The sequence below is a fragment of the Vigna radiata genome, chromosome 11, assembly GCF_000741045.1.
Source record: "Vigna radiata var. radiata cultivar VC1973A chromosome 11, Vradiata_ver6, whole genome shotgun sequence".
Taxonomy (NCBI): Eukaryota; Viridiplantae; Streptophyta; class Magnoliopsida; order Fabales; family Fabaceae; genus Vigna; species Vigna radiata.
Window position 1 is genome coordinate 16,863,975 of NC_028361.1, and position 24,543 is coordinate 16,888,517.

The following is a 24,543-nucleotide window of genomic DNA, read 5'->3' on the forward strand; positions in this document are numbered from 1 at the left end:
TCTAACTAATTACAAATTAAGTGTTTACTATTCACTCATATAAAAGATTATTAATTAAACATTAATAGGAGTTCTAGCTAATTACTGTGAATAAAACTTACTTATCAATACTATTGAAAAACAATATTAAAAGTAATTAATAGAACTGAAGATAAAAAGAATGAAAATAAACTTAAATAAATAAATCAAATAATAATTCATTATTTACTTTTGAAAATTCTAGATCCTTCTATATAACAAGAGACTAGAAACAAATCCAACTTTTCTTTTGAAACACACTTTAAAAAAAGGAAATGAAACTCAAGTTAATGAATTCAATCAATTACTTATAGAAAACACCAATTGGTGCATGAAATTCAAATCAAATTACAAAAGAAAATTAAGAAAGATATAACTTGTGATAGATTTTACACAGAATTATCTTATACTTTAATGAACCTTGAAAAATCTTTCTTTCAAAACAACTGAAATATATGTAAAAGTACTTTCTAGATAAAAGAGTTGTAGATCACAATAGGAAAGATACGAAAAATTTATTTGTGAAAGGGTGTGAACTTTCTTTTAAAAGAAGTTTTGAAATAACTAACTAATGTAACATATTATTTTTAAATATTATCTATTAATATCTTCTTCATCTAACTCTTACATAAACTATTTTGAATCCACATAATTTATTATTATTAAACATAATCAATTATTTGTGAATTAAGATCTTTAACATAATTGATTATTATATAAAATAATTGATTATTGGTGAAATATGTAAAAATCATATTTTGAACAAGATAATTGATTATTTTTTAACATAATTGGTTATTTATTATCGATTATTGTGTTTAAAAAAGTAAAAAAAAAATTTTTTAATGTAAATTTGTTCAAGACTACCTTAAAGTTTGATTTATGTTTTACATTTTAATCTACGCTACACAAAGACACAACAAAAAAACTGCGCCAAAACACAACGAAAACTCATTTTAATCTATTCAAATAACAGATAATACATCAAAAATTATTTTAATCGGAGTAAAAACAACTTTGAATAGTTAAAAGGAGAGGAAACTTACTTGGAAATGCAGAGCAGCGGAGAGAAAACGCAAGATGATCAAACTGTTGGTTCGCAAACCGCTGGTTCGTAGTGTTATTTAACAAGAAATTAGACATCTATTGTACACAGAACCAACATCTAAAATAGAAAATACATCAGACGCCTGACTAATATGACGTCCATTCGATTTAAAAATTAATATTTCTGTACTATATAGACGTCGGCTTGGAGGCATGAGACGTTTCGTGGGTGGAAACGAATGACTTTTCACATACCTGATAGGATTATAAACGTCGGTACCTAAGACAACTGACGTCTATATGTCTGACAGGTTGGTGAGTAGCATTAATGTCCGCCATATAGACTTCGGGGCCCCGTCAATATGGTGGGATCTGACGTTTATAAGGCTGAAAAGAGTGTATTCACCTGCCTGGCAGACTTATAGGTGTCAGTTAGCAACAGTCTGACGTCTATATGTCTGACAGGTTGGTGAGCAACATTAATTTCTGCCATATAGACGTCGGGGTCCCCAAGGAACTGACGTCTATAATGATGAAGGAAATGACTTTTCACCTAATCGTCAGAAATATAGACGTCAGCTTGGAAGGGCCGACGTCGAAAATTATATAGACGTCGGAGATCGACCTAACGAACATCTATATTGCAAACTTATTTACGGAAATATCACCGGTCATCAATATACGTTGGGCTTATCTATAACCGACGTTTATAGAATGACGTTAATCAACGTTTTTGCACTAGTGTTATGAACTCTTAGACTGTAATTGGACCAGTCCTAATTGAAAGTACACTTCGAAACTTATAAATATATAAATAAGTAAAGGAGGTAGATGATTATATTTATTATAAAATTAATATTTTATTATGATAACCGATCCAATTTACTGTACTCACTTAAACATCAACATGTATACCCCTCTTTTGTTTGAATATTGAATAAAGGAGTTCGATACAAATTATAACAAAGATTGAAAATAACATAACAAAACCAACAAAAAAGCATGAAAGGGTAGTTTTTAACCTCACTATCCGTAACAATTATAAATTTTTATCATAAAAAGAAGCACAATATCACATTAAAAATAAATTAAAGATATTTTAATTGTTCAATATTAATACGTTGATGATAAATTTATAAGATGTATTATGAGTATATTGGAGTTGGTAGATATAATATTTATAAGTATTTCTTGTTATTTACTTTAATGATACAGCATAACAAAACTACTTATTATCAACTCAATTATTTATGCTATTATATAAAAGGGGTTTAACCTTTTTTACGTACACTTTTTTTTTTAAATTTTATTCTTTAATAAATAAACATTTTTTTAAATCAAAATAATCACTTTACCAATTTTAACTTTAAGTAATGTTTTTTAAATTTAACCATTTTTTTAATTTAATCATTTTTTTTTAAATTCAACTGTTTTTTTAAAACTAAAATAACTATTTCAAATAAAAAATATTAATAAAATAAATAAAAATGATTTATAATAAAATTGTAAAAAGTATTTATATTTATTTTATAATTATAATTTTACAGTTTTTGTTATCATAAAACATATTAAGTTTAATCTAAAACTTTCATCTAACGCAAATAAATATAATTAAACTAAATTAAGTTTGGTTAAATTTATTTATTTTAATTATTTAACAACTAAATCCTACATCATCCAATTATAACTCATTTTAGATTGGATCAGTCATATGTGATAGAGTAATTTTTTTTTATCACATATTATTCAATATAAAGATATGTTTCTCAGTATCTATAAGTTAAGATAAATTTGTGATAGATTTACAAATAATATGTATATGAGAAATAAATCATGAAGTTAGTTTTATGATAAATTTATTAGAGAAACAATAATAATTGAATTTAGTTTGACTAGTAGATTTTTACATTTGGCATGAGTTGCAAAATTACACAGCAGCCACTCACAATCAATCATATGAAACCGAATAACAGTCACATGATGACACATTCATTACATTACATCACAACAAAACCAACGAACCTAACAACCAAAATTTTCATTTAAAAGTTGCCTCTTTCCGACGCTGCTTCTGACAAATACAACATTCTGCCATCCCAAATGTCGGTGAGTCCCTAAATCTTTCTACAATTCCCTTTTTCCACAGATCCACTTCGTTTCGGATCCTATCTGGGTTTCTTCTTTCTTCATGACTTCTTCTGTATTTCATTGTCTTTCTTTGATGCAAGTGGGGACTTTGCAGTTGCTTTGATTCACATTTACATATTCAGTGATTCAATGCAACCTTTAGCTGTGGTTTAGATGTTGTAGTTATGATGAATACAAGAACTACTAGTTTGGAATTTTGGATCTGCAATGTTTCCTAATGACCCTTTCGGATCTAGTGGAAATGGTTTTTGTATTTTTTGGCTCTCCAGAAAAGAGCAAACCTGAATGTTGAATTGATTTGTTCATGATTTCTTATCTGGGCAATGGCAGATTAGTGTGAGATATGACATCTATGTAAATCCCAACACCCATTGATTGTTAGAATCAGTGGTTAGTTAGGTAGTGATCATACTTACGTCTACCTAAGCAAATGTGGATTATTTGTCTTTAAATCTTAACCTTCTATATATGATTGTATGTTCCATATTATATTTCTTACAATGTTAAGAATTTTCAGTTTATATGCTTCTGTGACTAAGATTGGTGGTTGTTATTGATGTCAAGTCATCAAGTTCCTTTGCTTGGGCTTGTGATGATTAATCTTCTTGGAATTTGAGTTGCTTCTTTTCAAGTAGACACTATCACATTGATGTCGTCTTTTGGTATAACCTTTCCTCTTGGCTTGCTTATTGAATTGACTCTGTTGTTTTGCTTTGCCTTCTAAGCTGAGAATGGTACTCATTAGGACCTGCACTTTCTGTTCTTGCTTTCACTTAATTCCATCATTGCTTTATGGATTAAAATATGACTCTCTTTTTTCAGTGGATATTCTTAATGCTTTGGAGGGTAATTGAAAAATGATCACTTTTTTTCTGTTTGACTTTCTGGTTTTACATTTTCTCCTTCTGCACATGTCATTGTTTCTTCCACTGCATATTCTGCAGAATGTGATCATAAAACTACCTTAAATTAACAATTTGTGTGCAGGTCACTTTGGACTATGCTGGTCAAAGAGCTGAAGCTATTCCCCAATCCACACCAATACCGAATTGGACTATTCATGTGTCAGACGTGAGGAAGAAATCTTTATATAGTAACATCGGTTAGCATTATGATTGTATTATGATTGTGAAATTTCCAAGTTCATTCTGTTTTGATTTCTCACAGATAAGAACAGTTAAGGTTAGCAACATATCACTGGTTACTTCCAAGGTGGAGATTCGAGAATTCTTTTCATTCTCAGGTGATATTCAGTATATTGAGATGCAGAGGTCAGAGAACTTGCAATGTTTTACTCATTTTTCATGATTGTTAATGTTGAAACTTTTACCCTCAATGCCTGTCTCCCTAATCTTTGGTTTTTAATTCTACAGGGAAAGTGACCGCACTCAAGTTGCTTATGTTACATTTAAGGATACACAGGGAGCAGACACAGCAGTTCTCTTAACAGTATGTTTCTGTGCAAATGATTTTTACCTTTTGTAAATGTCACATTAGATTTCCTACTAATGAGATGGATTGCACCAATGCACGTCATTAACCCTTTCATTCAATCCCTGAAACTGATAGAAATTGCATAAAATCAGATACTTTAGTTGATTTTGTTTTTAAATCATGTGCTTAATCTTCATTTTATTAAATAGGGTTCAAAGATAGGTGATCTATATGTCACAATCGCACCTGTGGAGAAGTATCAGCTTCCCCCTGATGCTCTTCCAGTAAGTCCGGTAAGTATTAACTTTTCCAAGAGATTATGAGCAAATTTTAATTTATAGAGAACTTGTTTTATTTTCTCTTTATATTTGTTTCTCGTACAAGTTCTTATAAAGAAGTTAATCTAAATAGGTTGTTAATTTAAATGTTGTGTAGTTTATTTTGCATGCAATTGTATGTGGTAAAATGTGCGAGATACATGAAGTTTTGCTGAACTAGTAGTACGTTTTATTTATCTCTCTCATTTTGTTATTACTCTTGATAGAATCCTCCTGGTTTTGGGCTTTGAAATTTATATGGTGCCTAAGATCTTTGTCTAGATATGATAGCTAAAGATTTTTAGATTTATTATCTTCTGCTGATGATATCTGCAACTTATCTGGCACAATAAAAACAACGATCCTGATATTTTAACAATATGTTTTTTTACAATAGGATACGTGTCATTATTTTATTTATCTGTTTGAATTTATTTTAAAAAAAATATTTGAAATGAACCAATGATAAACTACCATATATGCCTTGTCAAAAAAATAATTGTTAAAGGAACTTTTTCCTAAAAACAATTCTGGGCTGAATATTACGGTGCAAAATCAAATTACCAATTGATTCTTAGCATATGAAACTACGCTCTGCTGAAACATTTTCTTATGAGGTTAGATTAATAACTGAATTTAAAGGGCTATATTGTGGATGCTATTTTTGGTGCTAAAGTCACAAATATGCTGTAAAGTTATGTGCTGCACAGACGTAGAGGATAGTTTTAGCTCTTCAGTTAGATCTACATGTAAAATGTCTGCAACTGTATAAAAAATTTCTTTCACTGTCAAATTGTAAGTATCTAATATGTGTTGTACAATGGTGTTATAAGTAGAGAAACCAAAGTGCTGATGCAGTAAAGAAGGCTGAAGATGTAATGAGCACCATGCTTGCTAAGGGTTTCATTTTAGGAAAGGATGCCATCAACAAGGCAAAAGCCTTTGATGAGCGTCACCAGTTGACCTCAAATGCATCTTCCAGAGTTGCTTCCATTGATCGTAGAATGGGTTTCAGTGACAAAATAAGTATTGGAACAGCTATTGTGAATGGAAAAGTGAGAGAGATGGATGAAAAATATCAGCTTTCTGAAATGACAAAGTCTGCTCTTGCTGCTGCAGAGCAAAAGGCAAGCAGTGCTGGATCTGCTATCATGAGCAATTCTTATGTATCAACTGGAGCTTCATGGGTGTCTAGTGCCTTTAATGCTATAGCAAAAGCAGCAGGGGATGTCAGCAGCATGACAAGGGAGAAGGTTGAACAGGCAGAGGTGGAAAGGAATGAGATCATTTATAGTGAAAGGAAAGGGACTGTTGATGAATTTGGAATGAAAAACTTGCAGGATGCTTCAGACATGGGTCCTGCAATAGTTCCTGTTAATTCACATGATGACCATAAGCTAGAAATTATATAACTACTAAGAATTCTTTACATCCTCACATGCACAGTTGGATTTATTTAGTTTAGAGTAGTTATTGTCTGCGCTTTTATTTTAGAATGATAAGTTTTATTGATTGTTACAGCAATGTACAAGTTTGTCTGGCAGACGTGTGTTTCCTAAATACGGTCAACATTTATGTCATAAAGTTATTCTTTATTTTTTTAGTCTCTTCTTCATTCAGTTCTCCTTTTATGTCATGTTTTCGGAAATTTAAATATGCAGGAGATTGTATCAACGAGAGTATTGTAAATTGTAATGTTTTGTTGACTTTCCCTTAAAATGAGAAGAAACAATAGGTATATTTGCTTTTCACATATATTTCACTGTGTTGAATGTCTTTCTTTGGATGGTTTTCCATTTGCTAGTTCTAGAGTTAAGTTTTGGTGCTATGAAATTCTCCTTAACGAGATCCCTACTTCGTTATCTGTAGTTGGGCTAAAGTCGGTCATTTTCTGTATTGATGTGGTCGTTAGCAAACCCATTTCACCAAGAACTAATAATCTCTAGAAATTCCTTCAACAGAAAATCTAGACACTTTGTACAATGGTGCTTTAATGCATGTAATTAAAATTCTAAAAGTGACCAAACACGATAGAAGGTTGCAAGGAGGCCACAAAAGACCATGTCTGAAGAGGAAAGAAACAATCAAATATGATGTAAGATAAACCTTTGTATAAGCCTGTAATATCTTTGTAGGTCATTAACAGTTAACAGCTGAATTTCCTGTGCGTTGAAAGGTTCTCAGGGCTTCCGAAAAAATATGTGTACATTTTTTCCTTCTATACCGATATACAGAAACAATCAATATAGTTACATGTGGAAAAAATAACACTCCCTTGCTCTTAGGGAGACGAATGAAATTTATTTTGTATTAATGAAGAATAAACCAAGAATAAGAAAGTCATTTGTCTTCTGTTGGTTAGGAACAATTGCCACCATATGAGTTGTATGGGCAATGCCTTAATGCCTCCTCTCTAACTAGTGCGTTATCCTATGTAGCGCAACAGCGTTTCCAGGCTCTGTTGAAATGAGTATAAGTTTCATGTTAAACACGTGAACAAAACCGAAGATAATAGGGAAAAGTGAATGATAAAGGAAACAATTTGTTTCATTCTAATCGTGGTATGAGGCTTTTCTCAGTTCAAGAAATAAAAGGATTTGATTATTTTCACAAATCTTCTTGTATTCTGGCACTTTTTCATCACGACATTTTAAGTTTTTCCTTCATTCTTTTTTCTTGGTTAAACCTCAAACCGAAGAGAAAGTACACTGACAAATTACAATAAATTGGACTGTCTTACCTCTATGCACTCGTACAAATTCTCATCTTTTGATCTAACGTGGATCTGCAAAATCATAAGATTAATTATATACATGAAATTCAATTATCAATCTTATAGTTTAAGGTCTCTAAAAAAATAAGAAAGCTAGAAAGGAGAAATAAATGAATCATATTCTCATAATTAGTGATTCAGAAACAAAAAGGCACGCTCAACTCTGCAGATTTATATAAGAACAATATGATACACTGTATAATTAATGTTTTCACAACCTCAGTATTCATATTTCGTTGATTTTAGGAGCTAAAATTACAATGATGTACTAAAATATTAAGAAGCAGATCTGGCATTGCCTAACAGTGTCATATTATATTTAACCCCGACTTTGTTGACTTAAGTATCAGATAAAGAGTAAGTTCTATAATGCAATAGTAGTTACCCCGATTACTTTGAGCGGTGAACTTTGATTGAATTCAAGACCAGCCAGGACTACAAGTGCTGCAGCAACTGTTGAAGGCCAGTAACACAGTTGCTCATGAGATGACAGTGTCAGCACTGCCAGATACTTGACCCTCTTCTCAACGACTGCATCAGCATTGGCTGCTTTTAGGTAAAAGCTGTAAAATTAAAGGGTGGAGGGTACTTTAGCTGAATCGTAAAGAAATGGGTGGGGATGACTTTACTTTCTTGCACTTTTAGAAAGGTTAAATTGCAACTTTGTTTCTCTTTGATTTCTAATGTGCACCTTATTTTTATTTCATCTTATTTTATTGTCACTGTTGTCCACAGATATTCAAAATTAACCATTTTTTATTTAATTAATAATTCTTATATGTTTTGTTTTTTATATTTTGGTTCCATTGAATTCTAAACTTTAACATATTTATTAAGTATTATAAAACTATTTTAATTAATTAAAAAATAAAATTAAAATAAACAATATAATAGTAAGAATTGCACAAAAAAAAAATTGTGGATTTTTTAAAAATAGAAGATAAGAATAAAAGAATGAAAATAAAAACATAAATAAAAAATCAAAAAAATCAAAAATTTAACTTATCCTAAATTACGCAAAGCCTTTTCTAATTGGGGCTATGTTAAGTAACAAGTACAAAAGCTTCTTTTCATTTTTAAATGACGCACGGTATTTAAAGCAAAAAGACATTCCTTGTTAGAGACATGAAAGCAAGTTTTTGCTTGAACCATTCATTTTAAAATTGCAATGGTTTCCCAAAAAGAAACAAAAGTCTGATTGAATACCTAAAACAACGAGTATCAGCTAACATTTAATTTATGCAGAATTTCAGGTCATATTCGTGCTATAAAATTAAAAAGTTACTGGTATACCACAAGAAATTGTAGATGGTGGGCCGAAAGCACTGAAACTTGAGCACCTCCTGCACCATCCATTCCATGGCTACCACCTCGCCTCTGCTGTACCTATTGCTTCCTACGTTGAAATTGCTTTGCCCCACCCTGTAATACCCACAAAGGAGTTCAGTTATTCATTGGGCATAATGACTTTCATACTTTAATTTGAATAAAGAATTGTTAAATTCTGTTAGTTATCACTTTCCCGGGTTATAGGAGAAGGAAGTATATGTAAAAAAAAAGGTAGAAAATTAAAATATTACAAGCGGCTTTTTAACTCTACTCATGGGATAGTAAAACTTACAAAAACAATTATTTATATATTCTAAATTTTAACCTAAAGAGAGCTAATGCTTTACAAAATAGAATTTATGTAAAATTGGATAATGTTGGGAACTTTAAGGACAATCGTTATTCTTTAAATTAAGAATGCATGACTAATGAGGACAAATAAACTGAAGCTCTAAAAAATGAAGTCCTGATCTATTTTCATTTTCCTTATTCTCAAGGCCGTCACCAGCCGTAGACCAGTGACACAGAAGATTGAAAATAACATTTTTGCCCAATATAATTACATGACTAGGAGGATGGGGGAGATATGTAAAAATTTAATGTTGAACCTGTTGTATTGCTGATTTTCTTCGATTCTGGTTGCTAACGTGAGGCATGCTATTCCAACAATTTGAAGGCGTTTTTGGGCTTTGAAGTATCCTTTGTTTAGGAAACGGTCAAGTAGGTTGACGCCAAGAAAAATCGTCTCTTGCCGAAGCTGTTTTCGACAAGATTGCTGCCAAATTTCAAGAAATAAGGCCTCGTAAACAAACTCTACACTCGATTCAAAGTCCAACAACTTCCACAGAAGCAAAATTTAGAAATACTTGAAGATAAGAACGTTGTTATCCAAATCTAAAGAGATTCGCATAGATAATTGTTATCATACATTAAGAATAAATAATAATCCTTACAAATGAGAAATTAACTGCATGGTGATGGATACTCCTAATATATTCGCATATAATTATATATATATATATATATATATATATATATTAATTTTAGTATATTGTATGCATTCGAGATAAGTCAAACGAAAAATATTATATTCATTAATTTAATTTATGAATTCATTTTTTTTTTTTGTGAATGTTATTTAAATCTGTCTAAAATCAAACTTGGTAGAATATATATGATAATAATTGCACATATATCAGAAGTACCGTTTATTTTTCCTACCAGGCCATATATAAAGCCATTCAATTCCTTTCCAATTACCTTAAAAAATGGCGAATGAACATCCTATCTATATGAAATTTTGAAGCATTAAAATAATGGTAGACTTGTGCGGTTAGCTAGTCTACCAAAATTTGCTGTAAGTAATCTTTTTTGCAAACAAACCAGAAAGGAAATAATTTCATCTTAACTATTATATGGTTCTCTTCGTTTAGGTTCAATTGAAAAGCAAAATAGTGGTGATACATGGACAGTTCCATTTTTTACACCTACATAATACAAATAAAAGTATACTTTTTTTAAAATATAAGTTTAAAAAATTAAATAAAAGATAAAAATATTATATTTTATTAGATGTATTAGAAAAATATGTTGGTGTTCAACTAAAATTTTCCAAAGCAAAATGTATACTAAGTAACTACCCACAAGCGCGAATCCGAGAAAAATGCGTTGCATGATTGCGTGAGCACAATGCACGACAATTGAGGGATTTACAAAAGTACGCCGCGGCACTCGCCGAGGCATTCTTCTTCCTATTGAAGCTCGCGTGTCATGAGACAATTGGATGCCACTCACACTACTCCAACTACAAGGATGACCTTTTAACGGAATCAAGCTTGGTTCTCACCCTCTCTTCCAACGTGTTGTCTCTCTCACCCAAAGCAAAACACGATTATTTATACCATTTAATAAATGAAAATTAAATATTTATGGCATAATCTATAATATTTGTATAGTTTTTATTAGATAGGATTTAGTACTAGAGTGATGATTATTTTTTGAATAATCAATTTGTTAGAGAGATATCACTATCTGTACGATTTTTTGTCCTACTGTCAAGAAATAATCAATGTTTATCATAGAATATGCTATATAGTTCTATAATTATGGTAGAATTCTTAACAACATAAATTTTATTTTCTATAAAACTATATAAAATAAATTAATCAAACCACAAGTGTAAGAGCATAATGACTTGGAATTGGATAAAACCTACCTCAACGATCCAGTGAACCATTTGCGCACGTTGTTCAAGCACGGTCTCTCCGAATTCAGTGGTAGAGAAATACCTTTCACCATAATTCGACACAAAACCTTGCTTCCTCTCCCTCTTCCTCAGCATCTGGTAGCTGTCTTCGTCATCAGAATCTTCGAATCTCACAAACTAGAATTCACAAAAACATACGTACACCAGATAAGAACTCTTAATTATATAATAACATATAGAAAGAGCTAGGCTAAACAGATTCCTGACAGAAGCTAGTAATATAAGTAACTTAGAATTCTGAAGTCGAAGCTAGCGAAACCTACATCGGCTTCATCTTCGTCACTTGAAGAAGAGTTCACCACTGCAGAAGCAGAAGTTAGAGTCGTGAACTCCTTGCGATACTGAAGGAACAACAAATACGTTGGTGAAGATGTTTCTCCGACGGATCCCTCGGAAAACTGGCTTCCAGAATCCACGAACAGCGACGGAGTGTAATCTGAAAGCCCCTGCTGCGAGCATTCACCGAAAATCTCAGAATGAAATTCAGAGAACACAGTTCCCTGACTGGAACAGTATTCCGATTCGTCATCGTCATCACAGTATGAGAAACGCAGTTCCTCAGAGCAAGTGAGGTCCGCAACGACGTCGTAATTATCCGATTCCTGCCTCGTCATCGATTGCGCTACTAAATCCGCGCAATTCTCTTCCGCGTGTAGATGTTTAGAGCCTACAGAGTATTCACATTCCAACGCTCTGTTTTCCTTGCTGCTATCCTTTTCTTCCTCTAACGACGCGCGAACAAATGAACTAAACGACACGGCGTCGTTTCCGTTTGACTCCGAAGAAATTTTCATGTTTCCGTTCCCATCACTGGATGACTTCGAATTGAACTGGTCCTCGCAAGTTATCTCTGATTTCCCGCACGAAACGTCGTCATTTTTTTTTACGTTCTTACTCTTGCTTCCGCTATTCAACTTCAGAATACCAGTAATATCCGACTTTATGCAAACATCCGAAACGTCATCTTCTCCTCTCAGACTATTATATTCTCTTCCACTTTTGAATTTCAGAATTGACCTCCTGCTTCGATCTCGAGCGAATGAATTGGAGTCCGCACACGAAGACTCCGAAACCTCTACTTCGTTCTCGTTTCGTTTCTCAAACCTCTGATTTCTCGTTGAATCGATCGATGATTCATTTCTCGAGTTCATGTTTTCCTTGCCGGCGATGGAAGCTCTGCTGGAGTTACAAGAAGCAACGCCGACAGCGAAGTCAGAGCCGGAACTGGAATCCACAGAGAAACGAGGATTCTGGCAAGAGTCGCTGACTAGAAGAACGGGAGAGAAGTTTTGCCTTCGCCGGCGAGGCAACTTCTGCCTATGCTTCTTAGTGACAATGACCGGAGGTGGCTCCAGCTCGAGCTCGCGCTTCAATTTCCTGGATCTGGTTATCATTGTTGTACTGTTAACCAAAACAACGCAGAGAAAATTCCAATGTTAAATCGTTGTTGTAGTGATGATTGAGGAAGAGAGTGTGGAAAGTGTGTTTGAACGGTTAGGGGAGTTGTGAAAAGAAATGAAAACGAGGGAGCAGGGTATATATATGGTACGGTCCCACGTAATGCGTTTTCCCTGCACCACATCCACATGATGTTCATTTCCTGGAACTAGAACTATTAAGAGCATTAATAGGTATACCTAAGCATTAAACCGAGTCACCTTACTTTTTAAAGTTTATTATATATTTCTAATTAATTGAAATATTTTTCAAATAATCATCTCAATTTATAAAATGTAATTATTATTTTAGTAATATATTAATCAAGCTTAATTGTATTATTATTATTTAAATATTGAAACATATCTTTATTTTCTTAAAAAGCTTCCGAGAATGAAATGTTTAAATGAAAACTTGTGTTAACAAAAAAATTAGAAAAAACTTTTTTCATAACACTTTTTTAATACATATTAATAAAATAATAATACGTATTCTGTTGTAAACAGATAATTAAAAATAATTTTTAAAATATCCTATTCAAAACTCTAATACAAGAGTGTGAAAGCACACATCGATTCATTATGATTCACTTCCCAACACATGTGCATTTATATGTGTCCATTTATTGACAATTTTGTTAAGCTTTTCAGGAATCGGTACAACACCAAAGTACATGATTGTTCACTTTCCAAGTTTTTTCAAGCTCAAAGTCTGGTTCAAATTTGTTTTACCTATATAAGATTATGAATTTGACTTCCAAAAAAATAAATTCTGGAGTATGTTTTTGTCCATCATTCCTATAAAATAAGTTAGAATTTTAACTAAGTTTTTTTTTCTTCTAAAACTGAAATTAAAAAAATAAATTATAAAAACTAAAATACTTTAATACTTTACAACATTCCTGACAATTGAAATCTATTTTTGTTAAAATTAAAAGACATAGTTAAAATAATAAATGGTATGTTAAGAAAACTGAAAAGAAAAGAATAATTTTGAATGATAAAAAAATAATACATTAATTAAAATTACTAATATTTTAATTATTCAAATAAATTTTATTGAACAAATTTTCTTGCTTGTCATATTCAATGTATATTATGAATTACATGTACCTATTATATGTCCATGTGAAAGCTTATCAAGCAATGATATATAATTAAGATATTATGAGTGTATTCGATCGACCATGCGAAACACTTTCATTTATTGATATATAATACTTATTTAATCATATTTTTCACTCTATTATTAAATTTTACTCCAACAATCCTCAATGTTTTTTATTCCTTATTTTTTTTTATAAAAGGTCATACCTTAAAGACACGAGTTGCTTAATTTATTTCTATCTATTTATGTTTTTTGTTTTTTTTTTCTATCTTTTTTAATCTTATCATATCTCATCATTATATCACTACAAGTTTTTATTTATATAAGTGTCTGTAGAATATTTAAGTAAATAATAAATCAATTAACAAACTTTAAATCAACAGAAATCATACATAAATAGAACATATTATCGAACACAAAAGAGTTTAAATCTATTTACATCTTGCTCCAACACATGGAGATTTAGTTCTTCATGCATGATAGAAAGGAATACAAGTAATGAAGAAAATTCATCCAAAGATGTTCTATTAATTACAAAGGATGTGGGTGAGAAGACTCTCTAGAGTCTCCCTCTAAAAGTGCTCTTAAAAGTATCTAAAACTAATGTTCTATAACTTTCTCTAATATGTCTAGAATTTTGGTATTTATAAACTAAGACAGCATGGCTTCAACGATGGTCTGTGGCTCTAGCTGTGAGGTTTCCTCCCTTGGTGGGTTTCTTTTATGTCTTTAAGCAGGGAGTTATAAAGTTGGAGCTGCCTAACATGACTTCATAATGAAGTATTCTCCATGGCTTGAGCCTCAGGGTTAGGGCTTAAGGAAGCCTTTTTTTCCGGGGTTTTCTTCATGGCTCAAGCCCTCAAAAAAGGTGTTGTAGTTGTGTTATGACAAATTTCTTTAAAAGTGTTTGAATTCTTCTTCTTTTCTTCAAAATACAGTTTTGACTCTCTAAATTCCTCTAATCCTAAAAAGCAAGTGAAATTGGGGTAGTTACAAGCATTTTATGTCAAAGTGGTTCAACAAAATAGTTAGTGTGAATAACAAATCAAGAGGGGGTGAGTTGGTTTTTTTATCGCAAATTGTGTCTTTAATAATTTTCTCTTATAATTCAATTTTCTTAGCGATAAATTAAAACAATTATAAAGAGTGTAAGAAAGAGAGAAAATTGCACAAAGAATTTTATACTGGTTCAGATCACAAGGATCCTACGTCCAATTGTTAATCCAAAAGAAGATTAACATTCCATCATCACAAAATCAATAAATCGTTATAATCACAAAAGAAAACAACAAGTTTAGGGTTTAGAACACCTCTCTTATTACCACAAAAGATGAAACTCACTTCCCCTGAAAGCCACCAAGGATGAACACCTCATCCGAATCATTTACAAAGGATAACCACCTCTTTTGAATCTTCATAAAGGATGAACACCTACTCTGAATCTTCACAAAAGTTGACAGGATTTACTTAGCAACAACAACACTTAATCATAAACCCAGTAAAAGTTCTCGCTCTATGCCAACACCAAGTTCTCAAAGCCACAAAACAAGGGTTACACAAATCTTAGAACACACCTATCACAACATACAAGCCAATAGATAAGAATTTCGTATTTCTATATTTCTGCATATTAGAATGAGTCTTAAATCAATATATAAAGATCTCACTCAAGGATACCTCCAAAAATCCATTGTCAGCTATTTAACGCGTTACAATAAGTGTATTGGGTTGTTGTAGTAAACAAGTATCTTATCCACGGGGATATGACAGTAAACACAATGCTTTAACTATTTTGATATTTTGTAAAACAATTTATGTGTAGAAAACAAGTTTGTATTGGTGAAAATGTTGTAAAATCAATTGGAAATTAGTTTAAGTTACTAAATGAGTGACTTTTAAATGGTTGAACCATGTTGAAGCTTCACTTCAAAAATTTTCCCTCTCTTGCATCAGATCTACCTCCAAGCATGAAGTTTCAGATGATAAAGTCCAAGGAATTCACTTAAGTGTAACTATAGGTCCATTCTTGGCACCTAGAGCCTATGATCACCACCTTTCAGTCATGATTCCTCAGTGATTGTTTGAACAGCTCACCTGCATTAAGATCAAAACTATAGATTTATTCCAAGCATCTAAAAACCCATGGGACAACTGATTGGAGCATAACTTAATACCAGTTCCCACTCAATCTTAAGCCAATTAGATAAAACGAGTGATTAGTTCATACAACATTAAATATAAATCAATTAACAAACTTTAAATAAAAAGAAATCATACATAAATAGAAGGTATTAGCGAATACAAGAGAGTTCAAATCTATTTACATCTTACTCCAACACATAGAGATTTAGCTCTTCATGAATGACAAAAAGAAGTACAAATAATGAAGAAAATCCATCTCCTAATCCTCTAAAAATGTTTTATTATGATGTGGGTGAGAAGACTCTCTAGAGTCTTCCTTTAAAAGTATTTATAACTAAAACTTTACAAAAATTTTCCCACTAGGAAAATGACACATGATCATTACCTTTGTAAAAAAATCTTCACTAAGAGTGTGCCATGTGACTCCCATGTCTCTTGGGACACCCTCTACCAAGCTAAGGTTACAAAAATAATCATCCAAGATTAGCTTAAGCAAGGAGAAAATATTTCCATACAACTTAAGCAAGATTATTAAAAAACCCTACACTTCTTGACCCTTAATACATGGTCTGAAAAGAAGTCATACACTACTTGACCTCTAATACAAGGTCTAAAATACTCCTTGCATAGACGACTTTAGCTCTTCTTGAATGTGCTTAGGTCATGGCTAAGGGATATGTCACCATCCCCTCCCTCTTGAAAAAGATTTGACCTCAAATCTTCAAGTTGTCATGAGAACATCCTTCCTTCTTTTGGAGATGTTTGACTTTCTTCTCTTGGGTTCAAAAACATTTATACAAAAAACAAGAGTCAAAGTAAGAGTTATTAGAATAATAATCCAAAGCATGTAGCTCCCAATGATCATACACCTTTGATCAAATGAATGATCAAACCATTGTAATTTAGGAGCATTTCCCTTTAAGCTCTTGTTTGCCTTGTGTTGAATGCTTGGAATTTTAGAGTGACTTTCCTTTTCAACACAAAGTTTTATTTGGTCTTGTCTTTTTATTCTACTAGAGGAAGATGAAAATAAGACTTCTTTTGAATTTACACACAAGCCTTTGGCCCTTATTTTGAGTGTTCTTTTGTGGGACACTTATTGGACTTGTGTATTACTTTGACACTTTGAATATTTGATTTCATTTTTTTATGTCACCACAAGAAAAATTCGATTTACTTATCGATATTTACATATAGATTTTATTCCGTATGTAATGTAGGTAATACATATAAATTTTATATATGAATATTTAAAAGTGAATTATATATGAATTTTTCATACGGATTTATACTTACATTTTTTTGTATGTAATAAAATTCGTATGTAAATTAGATACATTAGAATGGGAAATTTTTTTAAAAAAAAAGACAAGATTTATATGTAATGATATACAATCTGTATGTAAAATAAAATAAATTTTACCTACTGATTTTATATAGAAATTTAAAATAATTAATTATTAAAAATAAAAGTAAGTTTTATTCTCACATTTACAACTCAAAATTTGTCTCTCCCACTCCCCCCTGAAACTAATAAACCTTCACAACTCACTTACACAAAAATTACTCACCCATTGAGAGAGAAGAAACTGTTCCCTTCATTCTTCATTATTTGTTATTCTAGCATATGACCCTCACATAAAAAGTTCTGAACATTGAACCAATGATAGCAAGCTCCGGCATCTTTACCCTGTTACTAAAACTACAAATCGTAAATTAACTAAAAATAAATATACAAAATCCATATTATTATTTAAATTAAAAAAACAGAATAATCACTAAAATAATTTCGTAACAAAATATGAATGCATATATATTATTTATTTTCAACAAATAAATAGACAAAATATCAACCAACAAATGATAAATTTTATCTAACCAAAACACAAATATATAATTTAATACAAATAAAACTACTAAAAAAGAAATGTGTCATAAGAAAAAGACTAATTAACTCTCTTTACTTTGATTGTAAAATTAGGATTTCAAAATGTTTTTATAGTAAAACTTAAATCTAAGACATTTCTAATACAAGGTTTTTCACCAAACAAGCTATCACAACATTAATATAATAATAATAATTTAAATACTTATTACTATCTATTATCTTTTTATTTTATATAAATATTTTTCTAGATGTTGAACTAAATGAAATATGAATTAATTTGCAAAAGAAGAAGATGAATAATAATTGAATTAGACAAGAAGAAGCAAATGAAAAATGTGAGATGACTTAGGACATGGTAAAAAGATGGATAAGAAGTTTTCGTATTTATATCGTCACTTGTCTCCTAAAAGCTCAAGACTCAAAGTACATATCACTTTTACAAGTGTCTTACAAATGCTATAATATCATATAGGAAAAAATGTTTTTAATAACACAATTTTAACAATGATGCATACCTGATAGTCTATACTATCATATATCTCAAAAGTTATTTAGTGGCACTGATGAATGAGGCCTTTAAAATTTATATTTTAAAACCACTCAAATGAACCTATATGAAATGTAAATAAAAAATCTATATTCATCTCAGCTTTGGCCAAAAATTAAAAGAAGGGAAAATTCAAATTTTAAAAGTTTCTATAGGATGAAGGAAAAATCCATCTTTACTAACGTAACTATTTTATATTTATGATGGTAATTTTTATATAATGTTGAACATTTTAATATTTATTATAAAGAATCTTAATTTTAATTATATATATATATATATATATATATATATATATATATATATTATATCTTTTTATGTATGTGCGCTTGTGTATAATTAGGATTAGACAAAAATAATTGATTTATACTATATTATAATTAACTATACTATATTATACTAAAAGAACTGATTCATTTTCAATAAAAGTTCATTACACTGTTTTATGGTTCAATATATATAATATAGTATAATACATATATTTACTCTTGATAGTCGGTGAAACAAATTTAATTATATATACATGTTAAATAACATATATCAAATATGTTAATAATCCGTTAAATTGTTAATGATGTATTACTATTTATATAAGTATTTATTTAATTTTAACCACTTACAAAATGAAATTAATCATATGCATAAGTGACATCAAATATAAAATCGCGATAATTGATGCTGATTTGCACTGCCATGTCTACTTAATTAATCCCACCAAACTAGCTCATTAGGTGCACAGATTTTTGTTTATTAATTTCTTTTCAAATCAAAATTTTGGAAAATTAAAGGGCACAAATAAGTAAATATATTATTTTATTATTTTTCCACAATTATAATTCTTTTAAAGATAATATGGTGGTTAGGTAAACTATTTGGGTATTCTGGCCTACGTAGATGAATTGAAAATTTAGCCCATTATGAATTTAAGAAACTACACCAAGAAAAATGTTAAATATATCACTCAACTTCCAGCCATTAATGGTTATAAGAGTAATATTAGTTTCTTAAAAAAGTTTCTAAACTCTAAATTCAAAAGGACTATAAATGATTATTTTTATTGTGTAGAGTTTAAAATTTAAAATTTAGAAACTAGAATCATATTTTTCAACTGAGAGTTAAAAAAACTTATACTTAAAAGAAAAAAAAAAAAGAAAATTCCTCCAAATTTTAAGGATTAAAAATATAATTAAACTTTTTATCAATTACACAAAAATTCAAATTCTCAATTAATAGAAGAGATAACTGCAATAAATAGTATTAGCAGCAACTCACAACCTTCAGAAATTATGTTTTCGTTGTATTTCAAACATGTCTATTTCAAGTCCTTATGAGTATTTAACAAATTTACTGAAAAAAAAAAAATCAATAATAATGAAATCTAAGTTAAATTTACATAAAAAATTTACACCATTTTTAATTTAAAATCTTATTAAAATAATAAATTTATAAATTTTCTCATTTCTAATAAATATTAGAGTTATACTCATTTATATTCCCAACGCATATGCCGACATATTTTGAAACAAAAGTATATACTAGTTTTATGAAATTATTAATGGAAATCTGATGTTAATTATAATTGAATTTAGAAAATGCAAGAAATTATAGTATAAAGATTATGATAAATTATAATATGAGAGGAAATGATGTAAATGTAAGCATGAGTCTAATATACAGCATATAATTGTGAAGAGCAATATAATACAGTGCCCTGAAAGTGATTGGTTGAGTGAATAAGATTCTGAAAATAAGAGCTACAATAATAAGGTAATGGTACTTGCTAGAAAGGATTCCAACTACTTATGAAAAGTTATGGGTGCTTCACTTCTTCCAGTTGCTTTAGTTCATGATACGTGGCTCTGATGAAAGCATTCGTTTCTTTTGTTGGTTCTTCTATTGCCTCTTTCAGCTTGCTCAGTGCCATGCAATAAGCTTCCTATCCAATGTTCAAATCAAAAACAAAACATATAATAAGGTTTTCATTTCTTAAACAATAGATGTTTCTCTTAACCAAGATTTTCAGAAATGATACCATGAAGTGATCTAACTCTGAAGTGTTTGCACCAGATGTTGCTTTGGACTTTGAATTCATCAGCTTCTTCAGTGCATCATCATCAAACACTTCAGCTTCGCTTAATCCCACCTGAATTCAAATCATGATAAAGCTTTTAACCTCTCTTATTACTTCCAACATTGTTGATCATATCATCTATAACTGACTTAATAAGACAAACAAATCCTTATATGATATATGTAACTGTTTACCCAAAATGTCTGGTCTTGTTTCCATTGCAGAAACAGTTATGTTATTTTAAGATGAAATGTTTATACTAAAATGGGAACTTTTTGCAATGGCTTGTGTCTTTTTCTGATAATGATAATTGAACATTATTGGTTGAGAAGAAAAGAAAATGGAGGAAATTACGTACCTTGAAGCAGTTGATGTGAGATTGAATCAAAAGTTCATACAAAGGATGAGTTGCAATAATGTTCTTGAGAAGAACTTGTTCATTTTCTTTCCCAGCAGCAATGTTTTCACTTCCCTCAACAACACCCTTTTCTCGAATGTGTGTAGCTTCCATCCCTCTAGGTAGGTAGGTAGGTTTCTTACTATTATTTGCACCAATCGAATCAGAAAGAAAAAGCAGTGTTATATATAGAAAGATGTTGTGGATAAAAGGGGTTTGTATTATGGTTATTGACCATTGTGGGTGATGAAACGTAGTTATCAACAAGTACAAATGGGGTTACCTGCCGTATGGGTATTTCTGTTCTTCATGTTGTTAACCATTGGAGGTAAAATAAATAGTATGAAAACAAGTGCATGCATGCATGGGAAAAAGATAAAGGGTTAAAACTCTGTGTTCTCTGTCTCCCTTTTTTGCCTTGAAAGGAACTTGTCAAGGTTTATTGCTATGATTAAAGCACCTTTCACCTCTTTAACTTGGAACACCTCTTTTGGCTTTATTCTATAATTCCTCCCAAACATTTTTTTCTTTCATTTCATTATTTCCAAATGCTTAATACACAAAACTATTTTACAACACCTCTTATATTGAAAATATATCTTTAACAATTTTTCTTACTAATTTTTTGATAACCATTTATGTAACAATTTATTATTAATCTTATTATTTATCTTCCACGTTTGTTTTTTGGGTTTTTCCAATCTTTCTCATCTTCTTTATAAAATATACCGACATATAATAGATGGTAACATTTTTCTTCTTTATTGGGTTACTGTGTAACATGGACATGAACAGTTTTGGTCATCATCATCATTCCAATAATTTCAAATATGAACTGTTTAATTACAAATTAATGGTTTAAATGAAATCTACTTAGTCCACCACTTTTAGGATTGGGGAGGCGTAAATGAATCTCTATATATTTTAAAAAGTGAAACTATGTATTTAGTGTTGTTATCTTTCTATGGTCTTCAACTTTTTTAAAGAGTGAGAATGAAAACTTTATAAAAGAAATTGAAATTTTTTATTTATATAATATCAATATATTTTCTATGAAAATTAAAAAAAAAAACGTGATAGTTTATTCCGTAAATTAAAAAAATTGGAGTAGTTGACTTAAAATTTACAATTTAAATATAAGTTATATGAAGTCTTGAGGACTTTTAAATTGAAGTCGTCATGAGTAAGAATGACTTTTTTATAAAATTCTAAAAAGGTGAAGTCGCATTATGACTTCTTTATATACATATTGAATGAAATCGTTTGGAGTGGTGACGACTTTCAATTTATAGGATATCATTAGTGGTGATAACTTTCAATTGAATCGTGACCATATAGTTTCTATTGTCTGAGCTAATAAAATAACCAAGGTAATAATATGTTTCTAAGTTAAATTTCGTGAGCAGAGAGTCTCTTACACATTTGAAACAAAGTCTTTTCTATTGTTGCTCTCTCCATATCTTCCAGACCATCATCTTCTATTTTTTTTCTCATTTTTCGTTGATTAATTGTTTTTTCTACTATTTTCTTTTGTTTTGACCGATTGATTTTATGCACAGGTGCTCTTCGATATATTTTTCATTTCGTTTCAGCAATATCAAACCACCTTCAAGGTTAGTTTCATTCTAGGTTTTTGATGTTTTCATTTAGTTGTTTGTTAGTTATTCATATGTATAGGTAAAACTGAGAGTGTGCTCAAATGAACTTCAAATGGCTTGAAAATTTGTATGGAAGTCCAAAAAATCATGAAAACCACTCACAAAAAATTTCAGCTCAAAACTCAAAGTCTAACTATTTTAAATATTTTTACAAAGTTTTCAAAAAAATAAAATAAATTTCTGAAAAAATAGAAAACAATATTTTTTTTTTGGAAGAAAACAACGTTTTCTAAGAGATATGGAAGGATTAGCTAGCTAAGCGAGCTACTAAGTTCAAAAAAAAATTTCTACCTAAAATGCATATATAATAATAAGAAAACAATTAATTAGAGTGAAAGTTAGGGTCATTAAGATTTGCAATACAATTAATTTCTTTGTTTGGAAAGAGTTGAAACTTAAAAAAAAATTTAAAAAAAAAATTGAAAAACCATTATACGAAATCTTTTAAAGTTACTTATTATTAGAACTAGTATACGGAAAATAATAAAAGTAATATTTTATGATAAATTTAAGATGATATTTTAATCTTTTATACAAGATACTATAATATTTTTATGAATGAAGATAACTAATTTATATAAATAGAATAGAATTCCAATTTGATCCTTTTTAATTGCACGTGAAAAATGATTTTTAAATTGTTTATTTCAAAAGTTAAAAATGGCTTTTAGATTGTATAATCTATAAGCAAAATATTTTTCCTTTGAAGAGAGTTTTGGGATCCAACAACTCAAAAACTGAAATAACTTTCAAATTATGCATATTGGAAGGTAAATAATTTTTGAATTTAAAAATCTGAAAAACTTTTGAATTGTAGAGTCTAAAAAAATTTCCCCATCGAAATCACCTTTTACTTTTGGATAAAACAATATACAAGTTATTTTTTCTACCTAAGAGTCATTTTTAATTTTCGAATTGCTCCGTTATAATAATAAATTTCTTTTTATATAAATGTTATGAAGGTGCAAAAAAGTAGCTGCCCTCATAGAGTTTGATAGAGTCCAATAACAAAGTGATAGGTCAACAAAATCTATTAGAATAAATTATGCTATCATTTTAAAATTTGTGTTTGGAATTAATTAATTTCTACAAAATTCACTTGTAGGATAAATATTGTATTTAACATATACTCTATTGCAAATATAAGGACGTGAAATATTTTGAATCTGTAAGAAATGAAAATAACAATCAATAAAAATATACTTAAAAATTTAAAATAACTCATGACATCTTATTTTGTTTTGCTGGGTTTCAAAGTTGCAAAATCATTGGTTCAAATTTTTTAATAAAGAAATTCCAATGTTAGGAAATATAAATGAAACATAGTAACTGCAAAATAAAAGTATGGTATTTCATAAATAGATAAATAATCCAAATGTATATATATAAGGAGATGAAATTGCACAACTACTTTGTAGAAATTCATAATCTTTGAGCAAAAATTGTTGGAAGTCCTACATCGACTACATATAAGGTCAAATTATAATATATAAGTGAGGTGCAAACCTCACCTTATAAGCCAGTTTTGTAGGATTGAGTTAGGCTTAAAACCCACTTTCTAATAAAAATATATTCAAATGATTCATATGATATAACTCATGCATGCATTTTAATTTATTTTTCTAGTTTTCTGATATGAAAAAGTATCTAGACTTAATTATTTCGGACATTCCTATTTACGTAGGTTTGTCTCAAATAGTTCCTTGTATTCTAAATGATATCAATTAGGTCCCTTATTGTGTAAAATTGAATCAATTTAGACCTCGCCGTTAATTAAGCTAGACGACATTAAAAATTTTGATGCGTGGCTTGGTGACATAAGCTAGTCGTTTGACGTGGCACACATTGAGTTCTGAGTTGACATTCTTTTAAATAAGTTGGTGGTTGTGATCGGCCACTCGATCTGTCCATTTAGACCTAATTGAGACCATTTAGAATATGAAGAACTATTTAAGACAAACCTA

At 30.0% G+C, this 24,543-nt stretch overlaps 3 protein-coding genes across 4 annotated transcripts; 1 reads left to right on the forward strand and 2 right to left on the reverse strand.

The window, feature by feature from the left end:
* The first annotated feature begins 3,044 nt into the window (after nucleotides 1-3,044).
* Nucleotides 3,045-6,567, forward strand: LOC106776422 (binding partner of ACD11 1). Of its 2 annotated transcripts, none has more exons than XM_014663876.2 (6): nucleotides 3,045-3,171; nucleotides 4,201-4,284; nucleotides 4,381-4,484; nucleotides 4,587-4,662; nucleotides 4,857-4,940; nucleotides 5,801-6,567. In XM_014663876.2, exons 1-6 carry the CDS (start codon nucleotides 3,166-3,168, stop codon nucleotides 6,374-6,376), a joined length of 930 nt encoding a protein of 309 aa, XP_014519362.1. In that variant the 5' UTR covers nucleotides 3,045-3,165; the 3' UTR covers nucleotides 6,377-6,567. The 2 variants fall into 2 exon arrangements, with proteins under 2 accessions (XP_014519362.1, XP_022631494.1); XM_022775773.1 differs by lacking the exon at nucleotides 3,045-3,171 and adding an exon at nucleotides 3,186-3,292.
* Nucleotides 6,568-7,319: 752 nt separating this feature from the next.
* On the reverse strand, nucleotides 7,320-12,726 carry LOC106776839 (cyclin-SDS). Its single transcript, XM_014664305.2, has 7 exons — nucleotides 11,596-12,726; nucleotides 11,282-11,449; nucleotides 9,675-9,904; nucleotides 9,031-9,159; nucleotides 8,123-8,300; nucleotides 7,705-7,749; nucleotides 7,320-7,422 (listed from the first exon to the last, which is right to left on the reverse strand). The coding sequence occupies exons 1-7, from the start codon at nucleotides 12,724-12,726 to the stop codon at nucleotides 7,390-7,392; spliced, it is 1,914 nt and encodes a 637-aa protein (XP_014519791.1). The 3' UTR covers nucleotides 7,320-7,389.
* A 7,439-nt stretch (nucleotides 12,727-20,165) lies between these two features.
* LOC106776840 (homeobox protein knotted-1-like 12) lies at nucleotides 20,166-21,056 on the reverse strand. The gene is made up of 3 exons (XM_022787368.1): nucleotides 20,883-21,056; nucleotides 20,486-20,596; nucleotides 20,166-20,389 (listed from the first exon to the last, which is right to left on the reverse strand). Exons 1-3 carry the CDS (start codon nucleotides 21,033-21,035, stop codon nucleotides 20,264-20,266), a joined length of 390 nt encoding a protein of 129 aa, XP_022643089.1. The 5' UTR covers nucleotides 21,036-21,056; the 3' UTR covers nucleotides 20,166-20,263.
* Between the last annotated feature and the right edge of the window lie 3,487 nt (nucleotides 21,057-24,543).